Raw genomic sequence first — 13,833 nt, 5'->3', positions numbered from 1 at the left:
AGCAAAGGGTGTGTGTGTGTGGGGGGGCTTAACGAGGGTTATTTCTCTCTCTCAGCCCCCCAATATGGCAACAATAATACCAACCTGCCATACAGGACCCTTTTAAGGAATACCAAGAAAACATGTTAGCATCACTGATGCAATGAATATGGACTTGAGCATGCTCCGGGAGAGAGCGCAGGACAGGAAGGCCTGGCATGCTATGGTCCATGGGGTCACGAAGATTCGGACCCGACTGAACGACTGAACAACAAGAAAACATGCAAAGTGTTCCCTTAAAGTTCTACTTTCGTACCGAGCCTGCTTTGTTTCTCCTGGGCAACTGGAGGAAGACAAGGGGTCATGCAGGGCCCAGCCTGAGCGCCAAATCCTCAACCGCCACCCCCGCCACCCTGCAGAGAGGCCTGGAAAGCTCTGTCCGTGCCTCCCGCCGGGCCTGACCTCGGTGTAGATGGAAGGCGTGAGGTAGCAGAGGAGCCGGATGTCGTCCTCCTGGCAAGCCTTCATGTCCATCATCAGGCACGTGTGCAGGTCGCCCAGCTGGGTGGCCTGGGCAAAGGACTCATAGAGGTTCATCTTCCCAGCCGCCGCTTTGCTGAAAAAGAAGGAAGGGGCGCCAGGCCAGGTAAGCGAGCGGAAGGCTGGAGCTGATCCATTAGGGATTTGCACAAACGAGAAACGGTACAGAACTCCTCCTCCTCCTAAGAAGAAGACTAATAAGAATACTAACACTGCTAAGAATACTAACAATACTGCTAAGAATCCTACTCAGGGCGCATGCATGCTTAGACAAGAGAAAAGGCCTACAACTCCCAGCATTCCCCAGCCAGAATGCTGAGAGTTGTAGGCCTTTTCTCTGTCTAACCATGCATAGGATTGCGCCCTAAGAACACTACTACTACTTCTACTACTAAGAAGAATACTAATAAGAATACTAACACTGCTAAGAATACTGCTAAGAATACTACCAAGAATACTGATACTACTAAGAATACTACTAAGGGGGCCCTGTGCAGGGGGAACTTGCGCCCCAAGCGAGATCTCAGGTTTTTTAGGACTTCAGAACAGTGGGTAACCATGAGAGGAGTGTGGTCCTCCTTCCTCAGGGGCACTACACCTATGTGCCCCAGTTGCTGGGGAACATGGGCAGGAGGGTGCTGTTGCAGTCCTGTCCTGCTTGTGGGTTCCCTGTGGGCAGCTGGTTGGCCACTGTGCAAACAGAATGCTGGAATAGGTGGACCTTTGGCCTGATCCAGCTTCAGGACTCTTCTTACGTTCTTATGTTCCCCAGTACAAATCTCATTCCAGCCCCTATCTCATTTGCCAATCTTCATCAAGCCACTCACCCGCGGTCTTAGCACATCCCCACCTGCAAAGTGGGGATAATGCCACTGACCTCCCTTACCGGGTTGTTGTAAAGTGCTAGCATAATGTCGGAGAAAGCCCTTTCAACTTCCAGAAGAGAGCACTCTATGATACGGCAGCCTTCCCCAAGCTGGTGCCCTCCAGATGTTTGGGACTTCAAGACCCATCACCCCCAGAGCCAAGGGTCCAGGATGCTGGTAGTTGGAGCCCCAAACATCTAGAAGGGGAAGGCTGTAGTATGGAATCACAGTCATGATTCCAGCCGTGTCTGTCCCCTCTCTGGGCTGCCCTTTGAATAGGAGTCTTCCCCAAACCTCCTGTAAACTCTTTGTAGACTCACTCCTTGGCAGCCTCACCTGGCTTTTAAGTAATAGAGAAGGTGGTAGCCAATCTTGGGCTGTTTCTGGTAGAGCTCAGACAAGAGATCCAGTAGCACGGAGAAGCTGCTGTTGTCCTCTTGCATCTGGCAGAGGTTCCTGAACAGGGATTGGGGGAGGACAGAAGGGAGACGAAAGCGGAGCTGGGTTAGGTTCAAATTCAGCACCGTGGACACGGTGTGGTGCTTCTAGTGCAGGCTAAAGGTTTGAAGGGAGCGGCCCTGTGTATGTGAGCATGCCCCCCGCCCCGCCCTGGCTAGCCAATTTCGCAGCCAGACTCGTTCCCACTGCAGTCACACACTCTCCACTGGCCGTAAAACAAGGGATCGCTAGCGTGCTACGGCCAAGAGAGCAATTATGGAGAGCAATTATGAGCCCACAACTCAGTTTGGTTGCCTCCTCTCTTGCCACAGCCCTGCCTCTAGCTCTCTTTCAAGCCTGCCCCCTAGTAGGCAATCCCGGAAAGAGAGAGAGAGAGAGAGAGAGAGAGAACGAACAAACCAGCATCTGGACAGGGCCTGACAAACTTGTACCATCGGGGTCAAAGCCAAAGACACAAGAAGATGGAGTGAATCGGTGTGTGCAAAGGCATGCATGCATGCGTTTGTGCATACTCTGCTGTAGCCCCTCCCCACATCGCAGAGCATGAGATACAGAAGAGACGGCAGAAGGTTGGAAAGCATGGGACATACCTAAATATTAGGTAAAGCGGCTTCCCCACGGATTCCTCTAGAGATCTGTATGGAAAGGGGAGAGAGAGAAAGAGAGAGAGAGAAAATGTGTCAGGAAAACATCAGGTCAACCAACAATCCACAAAGCCAAACCCTCACGCACGTCACACACACATTTCTTAACGATTCTATTTTTAAATTTTATTATTTATTTATGTATTATATTTTTAACCCACCAAATAACAAATGCTCTCTGTGTGGATTACAAAGCAAAAAAAGAAGAAGAATATAAATAGAATACAAAACAACAACAATAAACAGCACAGAAAAAAAAACCCAACAGTGTAAAACATAGAAATGCAGCAGTAAAATCTAAAATGCCTGGGAGAAGACACACGTCTTCACCTTGTGCTGAAAAGATAACAATGAAGGCACCAGGCGAGCCCTCTTGGAGAGGGTATTCTGTAAATGGGGTGCCACAATTGAGAAGAGCAAAAGGTTGTTCAGGCACATCTCAAAAGAGTCCTCCAGTGGTTTGACAGCCTTGACAATGTAGGGAGGGAAGTGGGGACAGAAAGCCTCAAAGAAAGCTTTGCTGCCTTGACTAAAACAGCTGTGAAACTGCAGGATGTAGTGGGGGAGGCAGATGAAAAAATGAAGAGGTTGGAGAAGCAGTGATTATGTAAAAGCAGCAAAATAAAAAATCATTTTGCCCCATTAATTCCATGCTTTCCCTTCAGAAGGACATTAATTTGTGCTTAGTAGCTTGGAATATGTGTGTGTTGTCTGTTTATGTTTGTATGTAGGCAATCTTTATGTTATGTACAATATTGTATTTTTAAGGTTTTTAATCTTTGTAAACCGCCCAGAGAGCTTCGGCTATTGGGCAGAATAGAAATATAATAAATGTTGACCTGGTGTTGAATGGGGTACGGCTACCCTTGAAAGACCAGGTCTGCAGCCTGGGGGTCATTTTGGACTCCCAGCTGTCCATGGAGGCTCAGGTGTCAGCTGTGAGCCGGATAGCTCTGTATCAACTCCATCTGATATGGAGGCTGCGCCCCTTCCTTCCCGACCATCTGCTCCCATCGGTAGTACATGCCCTGGTCTCCTCTCGTTTAGACACTGCCTTGTTGAGGCGAAGGGGCTTGCATAACTCAGTGAAGCCATAAGCTATGCCGTGCAGGGCCACTCAAGATGGACAGGTCATGGCAGAGAGTTCTGACAAAATGTGGTCCACTGGAAAAGGAAAAGGCATCCCACTCCAGTATTCTTGCCAAGAAAGCCCCATGGAACGTATCACAAGGCTAAAAGATATGCCAATGGAAGATGAGCCCCTCAGGTCGGAAGGTGTCCAACATACTACTGGGGAAGAGCAGAGGGTATTTCCAAGTAGCGCCAGAAAGAGTGAAGTGGCTGGGCCAAAGCCGAAAGGACACTCAGCTGTGGATGTGTCTGGTGGTGAAAAGAAAATCTGATACTGTAAAGAACAATATTATTTAGGAACCTGGAATGTCAGATCAATGAATCAAGGTAAGCTGGAGGTGGTCAAACATGAGATGGCAAGATTGAACATCGACATTTTGGGAATCAGTGAACTGAAATGGACAAGCACAGGCGAATTTAATTCAGGTGACCATCCTATCTGCTACTGTGGGCAAGAATCCCTTAGAAGAAATGGAGTAGCACTCGTAGTCAATAAAAAGGTGGGAAAAGCAGTACTGGGGTACAATCTCAAAAACGATAGAATGATCTCAGTATGAATCCAAGGCAAACCATTCAACATCACAGTAATTCAAGTCTATGGTCCAACCACTGAGGCCGAAGACGCTGAGGTTGATTGGTTCTATGAAGACCTACAACACCTTCTAGAACTAACACCAAAAAAAGATGTCCTCTTCATCATAGGGGATTGGAATGCTAAAGTAGGAAGTCAAGAAATCACCGGGATAACAGGTAAGCACGGCCTTGGTGTATAAAATGAAGCAGGACAAAGGCTAATAGAGTTTTGCCAAGAGAACACGCTGATCATAGCAAATACGCTTTTCCAACAGCACAAGAGGCGACTCTACACATGGACATCAACAGATGGTCAATATCGAAATCCGACTGATTATGGCCTTTGCAGCCAAAGATGGAGAAGCTCTATACAGTCAGTAAAAACAAGACCTGGAGCTGACTGTGGCTCAGATCATGAGCTGCTTCTTGCAAAATTTCGGCTGAAATTGAAGAACGTAGGGAAAACCACTAAACCATTCAGGTATGACCTAAATAAGTCAATCCTAAAGAAAATCAACCCTGACTGCTCATTGGAAGGACAGATACTGAAACTGAAGCTCAAATATTTTGGCCACCTAATGCGAAGAGAAAACTCACTGGAAAAGATCCTGATGCTAGGAAAGATCGAAGGCAAAAGGAAAAGGGGACGGCAGAGGATGAGATGGCTAGATAGCATCACCGATGCAATGAATATGAATTTGAGCACGTTCCAGGAGAGAGCGAAGGACAGGAAGGCCTGGCGTGCTATGGTCCATGGGGTCACGAAGAGTCGGACACGACTTAACGACTGAACAACAACAATGCGCTGTACGTGGGGTTACCCTTGAAGACGGTTCGGAAGCTGCAGCTGGTACAGAACGCAGCGGCTCACCTGATTAAAGGCAGCCGCCGGCAAGATCACATCACTCCAGTTCTGAAGGAGTTGCATTGGTTACCAGTTGTTTTCTGGGCCAAATTCAAGGTGTTGGTTTTGACCTTTAAAACCCTATATGGTTCCGACCCAGCCTATCTCAAGGAGCACCTCCAGCAACACCAGACAGGCCGCTTAACAAGATCAGCCTTGGATGGCCTTCTCTCTGTCTCATCAGCCAGGACAGCTAGGCTGGTGAGGACGAGGGAGAGGGCCTTCTCTGTGGTGGCCCCCCACTCTGTGGAACTCCCTCCTAGGGAACTCTGCCATGCCCCCTCTTTAATGAGCTCTCGCCACACATTAAAAACGTGGTTGTTCAGGCAGGCATTTGGGGTGGGTTAGGGTATTTTTAGAAATATGATGTTTTTAATGTAGAATTTTATTGTTTTAAACTGTTTTTATTATTGTACATCGCCCAGAGTGGCTGGATGACCAGCCAGATGGGTGATTAATAAATTTAATGAATGAATGAATGAAGTGAAATGAAATGAAATGAAATGAAATGAAGAAGGCCGTCTCTCTTGCAGCCACCTGCCTAGTTTCTGTCAGCGGGAGCACCTGAAGGAGGGTCTCCAAAGACAACCAAAGGGTCCAGGCAGGTGCGTATGGGAGGAGATGTGCCTTTGGAAGCAAACACGCTTATTACCATTGTTGCTTTTGGGGAATGCTTCCCATGCTGACCTTTTTTGCCATGGAAACACCAGGGAGGGACTGTGGGTCGGCAATACAGCACCTGCTTTGCATGCAGAAAGTGTTCCGGCCTCAACTCCTGCCAGCATCTCCAGTTCAAAAAAGAGGTCTCGGGAAGCAGGTGACAGAAAAGACCTTTCTTTGAGAGCCACTGCCCGTCAAGGGTAGAGTGACCTGGCTTGAGGCAGCTCCCAAGGCTTCTAGGAAGCGCTGCACATTGCGAAAGATAGCATTCAGAGACAGAAGGGACTTCGGAGGTCACCTTCTTGCTTGATGCAGGAATCTTGCATCTACAGCATCCCAGACACATTCGAGGGCAGGGGTAGGCAACTTTATGCCTTCCAGATGTGTTGGGACTACAACTTCCATAAGCCCCAGCCAGCATGGTGAATGGGGTCAGCGTTTTTTGGGAGTTTGGTCCAAAACACCTGGAGGGAACCGGGTTGCCGACCCCCTGTTCTAGGGAGGCAGAACGCTTAGGCCTAGTTCTTACTAAGGGTGTCGACCTGTGTCTGGGCTCTAGCACTTCGTTGTGTGTGGGGGGGGCGGGGGGAGCTCACATGCTTGAATCAGAAAAAAATCCACTGTACCTTGAAATCTAGCATGTCAGGGGAAAGGTTAAACTAAACCTTTTCTCCCTGACATACTGGATTTCCGTGTGCAGGGATTATTACTGTTATTATGGCATGGAGGAACATTCCATCATGGGAAACCCCCCCTCTTGCCCCATCTGCAGTCTGAAGTGGCACAGTCCAGACACAGGTTGAACACTAGATCTTAGCAGATGCAAATAACATTCCCCAGACCTTCCCACCATCTTACTGAGAACTGGTGTTCATTTGGTCCCTGCCTGGACCCTGAAGGAAGTCCTCGCATAGGCAGAGTGTAAGGACCAGCTAGAAAACAGAATGCCCAGCAATGGGAGGAACAGTGAGAGGAAGGAGCTAAGGGCCCAACCCCACCCTCTGCCCGTGCCCACACTTACTCTTCGGTAATTTCCTCTGGCAGAACCTCCCCACGGAAGTGAGCCTTGAAGAGCTCCTGCAAGCAGGAAGCCAAGACCGACAGCTGCTCCTGGTCAAAGTCCTCCTGCGGAAGAGGGGAACAGAACAGGGTGGGTTTGGCGCTCTGACAGCCCTGGGGGAGAGGGCATGGCGGGGCTGGGGAATGTCTGGCAATTCCAGATGATTCCAAGTCCCATCAGTCTCAGCCAGCTTGGACACTGGGTCAGGGAGTAAGGGAGCCACAGCCCAGAGGCCACAGGTCCCTCACCATCCCTGGTGTCAGGTCAGGTACTGATGCCAAGCGATTCCCCCAGGCTTTCCTTACATTGCTATGCCACCCAATAGCCGAACCCCGCTTTTGCGTGGAACAGCAGCAGCAGGAGGGCACAGCGCAGTGATCCGTCCCGTGATGCCGCCAATCGCCACAGCGCCCTGCCCAGACGAGCCGGGAGGGCGGGGGACACACTGACACGCCAATAACAGCCTTGCTCAGTTACGGTGGACGAAGAGGAGGAGGGGGCAGTTTCACGGGACTCGATTCTTTCCGAAAGCCCCAGGGCCCAGGCGGATGGGTGGACGTGGTCCGGCGCCTTTGCGAAAAGAGGTGCAGGCATGCTTTTGACAAGCAGCCAATCTTGAGCCCCAGTTCGCTTCAGCTGCGTGCCAGGCGCTGCACGAAACGTTTCCTCGTTATATGAAAGCATCCAATATTCTCCAAAGGATACTGGAGCAGCCCGCTGGGGAAAAGAGGGAGTGGCAGCACCCCACTCAGGCCCAGCCCTGCTTTGTTTTCACAGCTGGAACCCACCAGGCCCTTTCACAGCAGCAGCAGCAGCTCCTCCAACTGTCCCAGTTTTTGGCCCTCATCCCCAGGAAATGCGCATCTCTAATTTTTTGCCTTGTGGAGGAAGGGTGGAATGCCTGCTTTTTAAAAAATGGTCAGTGCGGGTAATGGTAAGTTACCTGCACAGGCATGCTAAAGTTCCCCCAACCCACCCCTGGTGCTGGGGTCTTGAGAAATCTAACATTGGTAGTCATAAAACCTAATACCAACAGAACAAATTTCCCAGAGTAACTGGCATAGACATTCGGGGGGGGGGGGGGGGGATGGGCGAGGAATTAAGAAGCGGGCACTATATGCTTTGCAAGGGAGCAGAGACACAGACTGCTGTCCCCCTGCCCATTCCCTCAAAGTCTCTTATAGTGCAATCCCATGCATGTTTAGCCAGAAAAAAGTCCTACAACTCCCAGCATTCCCCAGCCAGAAAAAAGTCCTACAACTCCCAGCATTCCCCAGTCAGCATGGGGAATGCTGGGAGTTGTAGGACTTTTTTTCCTGTCTAAACATGCTTAGGATTGAGACCTTAATGTCATGCCAGAGAAAATCAGGAGAGAAGGGACCAGGGACATCATCTCCCTTCTTTCCTCTGGAAGAGGCACAGAGGGATTTTATTGCATTTATTTATTTAGCGAGACTTATGAACTGCGTATATTAAAGACATGTCTAAGCGATGTGCAGAGGACAAGGTTCCCTTCCAGGGAATGCCTGTTGGGAAAAGGTATGCTTTTAGAAGGGGTCGAAAGGACAGAAGGATTGGTGCTTGCTTAATCTGTAGCAGCAGGGGAGTCCCAGCGCGCAGGTCCTATTCTGAGCCATGATGGACAGCTACAGGGGGAACTGTCAGGCCACCGTGAGCTTCCCTTGGCGATTCTCGAGCTGCCCTTTGCAGAAGCAACAGCTGGAGGACCTGGTGCAAACCGCCTGCACCCCTTGCCGGAGGACTGGCCTACACACGCCCTGCCCCATCCATGTGGAGTCCACACACACGCCACTCCGTCATTTCTTGCACTGCATGGAGCGTGTAAGACAGGAGCGAGCCATTACCTCCAGGACTTGGTCCACGATTTCCTGCATGACCTCACACTGTGCTTCTGTATCGCTGCAGCCCAAAAAAACAAGAAAAGGAAATCCAAGTTAAGGAGAGAGAGAGCACAAGATTGGGGACGGCAGGGAACACTGGGGCTCTGTATGTCGTGCGACCTCAGAGCTGGTTTGCCTTCACCTCAGGTTTATCAAGAGATTATTGACAGGAGCCACATGGTTGGAAACTAACACAGGCCGGAAACATCACCTCTGCCTGCCAACTGAGTGAGTGCGAGCAGCCTCTGCGGATGCCTCTCATCTTTTTGCACCTCGATCACTCACTCTCAGGGAAAGGGCTTAAAGAACAAACACAAAATTCGCCAAGGACACTTGGGCTGTTTGCGGGAGGACTGACTGGCTGATGTGCATCATGAAAGGAAGGCTCTGCTTTAGTCACTCCAAGAAGCCCCTTGCCTGCTTTGGATCAAGTGGCTAAGGAGTGGCAGAATACATGTGGAGGAGGAAAAGGGTTCTGGGATCGGGGGACGATGCTGCAGGTCATCTGGGAAGCAATGGATTGAAACCCACACAAACTTCAGGGGTTGCAGAAGGTGGGAGCACCTCTCTCTCTCTCTCACACACACACACACACACACACACACACACATGCGGAGGGGGGATCCCACCTCTGCGATCGCTGAACAAAGGGCTGGGAAACCAAGGGCCCTCCTGAGGGCCAAATCCAGACTCCTTCCCCTGGCCACACCTGCTCTGCCCTGATCATTTGCGGTTTCCCAGCTTTTGTGCAGTCCCCGTCCCCCCCCAAGGTTGAACTGCCTCTCCTAAGGCAGACTTATTGGGAGTGAGAGCTTTAAGCACAAATATACCTCTGTTTTGGGCCCTGCCTCCTTTGCCTAGGGCCCCGCCCACCACTGGAACGCAGCCCTCGAGATGAAAGAGGTTCTGCACCCCTGGTTTATTGCTTTGATCAAACTGGCTGTTACTCAACAACGTGTATTATAGGCAAATCTTCTGTGCACTCGCAGTGCAGAACTCATTCACTGCCCCCAGGGATGCATAAGCCCCCATGTTTTCAAACACGGTGATGCCCTACAAACGTTAGAGGAAAGACAGGGGCGCCCCAGGGACCCACCTGTTGGCGGAACACATGAAGCATCCCTTCAAATGGATTCGAATCCAGCCCCCGCTCCCCCTTATCCACTGTGTGTGCTACGAATCCGTCCAAGTGTGGGAAAAGCCCCACATCTAAACTCTAAAGGGAGAAGTCCGCCGCCTGAGAATCTCAGCTTTCATACTTAAAAAATAATCCTCAGCGTCATGTTTTTAGCACTTTAGGTCTGCAAAGGTAGGCTTGAAAGTGTGTGGGCAAAGTTTCGCGAGGTCTCAGACACTGAACATTGCCCACAGACTTTGAAATGGGTGATCTTTGCAGCCATGAAGGACAAGGAACCTAGGATGCAATCTATGCATGTTTAGACAGATAAAAATCGTACAACTTCCAGCATGCCCCAGCCAGCTGGCTGGGGCATGCTGGGAGTTGTAGGACTTTTTTCTGTCTAAACATGCATGGGATTGCACCATTAATCATTACTTTCTTAATATGAATGCTGAGAGCCTGGACTGTATTGCCAACTTCGTGGTGCCAAAAGAGGCTTCCCCCCACCCACCGCATGCACACATATGCCTAATTATATTGTGGCTTGGCATGAATTTTAATTGTAAGCTGCTCTGGAAATCATTTTGGCAGAAAAAACAGGGTATGATTACAATAAATAAATAAATGGTGTCCGTGGAGGCAGTCTGCCTGTGTCTGGGCTGTACCACTTCAGGCTGCAGATGGGGGCTCATATAACTGAATGCTCCTCTGTTTAAAAAACAACAACACACCCACACATAGAAATTCGCATGCCAGGGAAAAACCTCAGCCTTAACTCTTCTCCCTGACAGGATCATTTTCTAGGTGCAGGGAACTTTTCTTAGATGGAGAAGATGCAATCCTGTGAGCCTCCTCACCATCAGCGTGAAGTGGCACAGCCCAGACACAAGACCACCACTTTTTGGAAGAGGGAGCTGCCCTGCCCTGAATAGCTCCTCCTTACCGCTCCGCCCTCCCACCAAGACCTAGAGAAGCAAGATAAACGATGCCCAATAAATCTCTGTAAATACAGCCTCATTTGCACAGCTTGCCATCAACTCAGCCTCCCTCGATCCAGAATCGTGACTTATTGAAAGGGCACAGGGCAGCCTCAGCAGCCAGACAAATGACTCTCAACCAAGCCTTGGGCTCTGCTCTTGCTGGGGGGTCTCTACCTGAAATGCATGGCAGGCAGCTGTGAGAGTAGATCACAGCAGGGACCCAAACCCAGCAAGCAGACAAGTTTCCTGCCCCCCACAGGCCTGCTTTGCCGTGGCTCTCCCCCCGCCCCCCACCATCCCATCCAGCTATTTTTTTTTTTAAACGCATCCTGTGGACTCTGTGCAAAACAAACCTATTAAATGCACTTAGTCATGACAGGCGAAATTAATGGAGAGTGCCGGGCCAAAGGCCTCCTGCTGCCACGGCGAGCGTCAAAACCCCAACAGTGTGGTGGTGGATTCCAAGAAGACGGCCTGGGGCTTGGATCCCGCAACGCTTCAGCCCGATCGATGTCTCCATGCGTAGGTCACACATGAATTGTGTGCCAGGGTGAGAAGTGGGAGGCCCCGTGTTTGGGATGGGGTGGAGATCAATGGCCCCCGCTTCCAGTCCCATTTGCACCCTGGGTGAGCAACTACCCTGCAAGGCCCACCTCACAGGGTTCTCGGGGTGTAAATAGAGGAGAGGACTACACAGGGTGTATCTCAACGCTGACGAAAGCCACAGACGTCATAAAGACAGCCATAAAAAATTATAATAATGGCAGAACCAGCGAGTGGAACTCATGAATGTCACAGCTGGAAAGAATACACAGTTAAGAGATTTGCAGATAAGGGCCCAACTGACAACGTTTGCAAAATATTGGGGAGGTTGGGAGGGGATGAAGCTTGGATTATGAGAATGTTCTGTTCCATTTCAGTGCAGGGACAGCAAAGGCAATAGCCTGTGAAGGAAACTTCAGAGGGGATTGGCATCCCTAGAGAGCTGGGGATGACGGGATTTGCAGATTTGCAATCGGGCTGATGCACACCATTTTGTGTGCTCTTTGACAGAAGGGTGAGATAAATACATAGGAAATACATAATGGAAGGAAGGAAGGGGGAGGAAAAAGACTCAGAATGCAAATTGTTTGGAGTCTCTCCGCCCCACAACCCTGGCCATTGTGTCCAGCTTCCTGCTCTGGATTTCTGAGTCTTTCAAGGCACGGCAGCTCCTGCACATTCCTTCAGAACTCCTGTTTGCCACCTTGTTCTAGGAACTTGCTTTGGAAGAACAAAAGCTAGCATTTTTCAGATTATGTACTAGCTAACGTAACATCCACACAACACACCCTGCAGCAACAGCACATGCAGAACCCTTGCAGCTGAAAAGCGCTGTGCTTGCTGCAATTCATGGAGCTTTTTTTTTAAAAAAAATTAAGTTTGAAACAAAAACAAGAAACCCACCACCACCACAGTAAGCAGAGTACATCCTGAACATGGGCTCTATCCACTCAACTGTGGATTGCTATCCTCAGTCAACTGATAGGGTGTGAAGGTGAAAATACCACCTTTTCAACTGGCCCCTGAAGAGCCACACAGTAGAACTTCCATATACAGGAGCAGCAGCTCTGAGGACCAGATGCCGATGACAGGTATCAGAGGCAGGCCATCATGCCCTGCCTGTCAATATCTTGGGGGCATCTGGCTGGCCCTGTTGGAAACAGAACTCCCAACTAGATGAACCTTGGGTGTCCTTTTAATTTTTTAAGCGTAGTGTTGTCTCCTAGCAGGATGGGCACCACGAACCGTGAAAGCTCAACCTAGCCATACATTCACCCATGGAGCTGCTGCTGTTCTGTACCAACCTCCCCTTCTGCAGTAGCAGGACTTTATCCTTCAAAGACTCGTCCAGCTGGTCCAGGAAGGGCGTGATGTCAACCGGCTCTTCGACGACAGCTTCTTTGATGGGATGGAACCGGAATTCCCTCTTTTTCCCTGCAGCAAAGGGAGGAAAGCCGAACAGACTCAGAGACAAGAGAGCCCACGCAAATGCACACACCTGCCTTCACCGGGATGGCAAAGTTGAGCTTCACTTCGATGGAAGGGCCCAGGGCCAGAAGAGACTGCACCTGTCTCATCCCCTGCTCCCACTACACACACACACACACACACACACACACAACATCTTTTTCATGTTGTGCCTTCGTATGGATTTTCATTGTAAGTCACTTTGGCAGCTAGTCTTGGCTGAAAATCAGGGTATAAATCTTCCCCTCTGTTTCTGACATTCAAGCCATGAGTGCTAATGCCCATGTAGGACTTCAAGGCTTGAGGAAGTACAAAATATCTTTTTTTTTTTTTGGGGGGGGGGGAGCCTAAGATGGTGCAGCAGGGCGAGACAGGACTGGCAGAAGCAGCCCAACGTGGACAGAGCACAGAATGCTCATTGGCAGTCGGGAGGAACGGAACGGAGTATCCTGGAAAAGGCCATAGCTAGCGGGCTGAAACTCTGAACAGGATAACTCCACACTGCAACATTTTGTTGCAGGGCACACATGTATGACAAAATAAATGTATCGTTCTCCCTGAGACGAGAAGCTTGTGTCTGGGCTATTGCACTTCAGACTACAGATAGGAGTTCACATGACTGAATGCTTCTCCCTTTAAAAACAAAATAAAAAACAATTCCTTGCCCAAAGAAAGCTAGCATGTCAGGAAGAAGGCTTGGCTAGAACCCTTCCCCCTGAGATGCCAGTTCTCTATACGGGGTGTCTTGTGAGCCTCCATCCATATCTGAAAGTGGTACAGTCCAAAAGGAGGTTGATCGCCTCAGCATGAGAACTAGGCCTAATACAGCAAGAGGTGTTCAGAAGCAGAAGCTGGGGGGCGTGGGGGAGGACAGACAGGACGGACACCAGGCCTAATTTGTTGCTCCGTGGCCACTTAGGTTGTGTGCCAAGAACTTCGCCTCCTGGAGCCAGAACAGCAAGGTCATCAGAGCTCCCCCCAGGGGGCTAATCTGAAAGCCACACTT

The 13,833-nt window shown here is 50.0% G+C and overlaps 1 protein-coding gene across 1 annotated transcript in view; it reads right to left on the bottom strand.

Moving 5' to 3' along the window:
- The window catches only part of INTS3 (integrator complex subunit 3), a 98,212-nt gene that overhangs the window by 33,366 nt on the left and 51,013 nt on the right, over positions 1-13,833 (bottom strand). The window contains exons 16-21 of the mRNA XM_084824212.1: positions 12,665-12,794; positions 8,682-8,736; positions 6,778-6,881; positions 2,435-2,479; positions 1,722-1,841; positions 442-595 (exon numbers count right to left, since the gene is read on the bottom strand). Coding sequence (XP_084680338.1) covers positions 442-595; positions 1,722-1,841; positions 2,435-2,479; positions 6,778-6,881; positions 8,682-8,736; positions 12,665-12,794 — 608 coding nt within the window. The remainder of the gene's footprint in view (positions 1-441; positions 596-1,721; positions 1,842-2,434; positions 2,480-6,777; positions 6,882-8,681; positions 8,737-12,664; positions 12,795-13,833) is intronic.

This window comes from Heloderma suspectum, chromosome 17 (assembly GCF_057233095.1).
Source record: "Heloderma suspectum isolate Gila_16-S chromosome 17, 16-S_ref, whole genome shotgun sequence".
Taxonomy (NCBI): domain Eukaryota; kingdom Metazoa; phylum Chordata; class Lepidosauria; order Squamata; family Helodermatidae; genus Heloderma; species Heloderma suspectum.
This window is presented reverse-complemented; position numbering and strand designations above follow the sequence as displayed.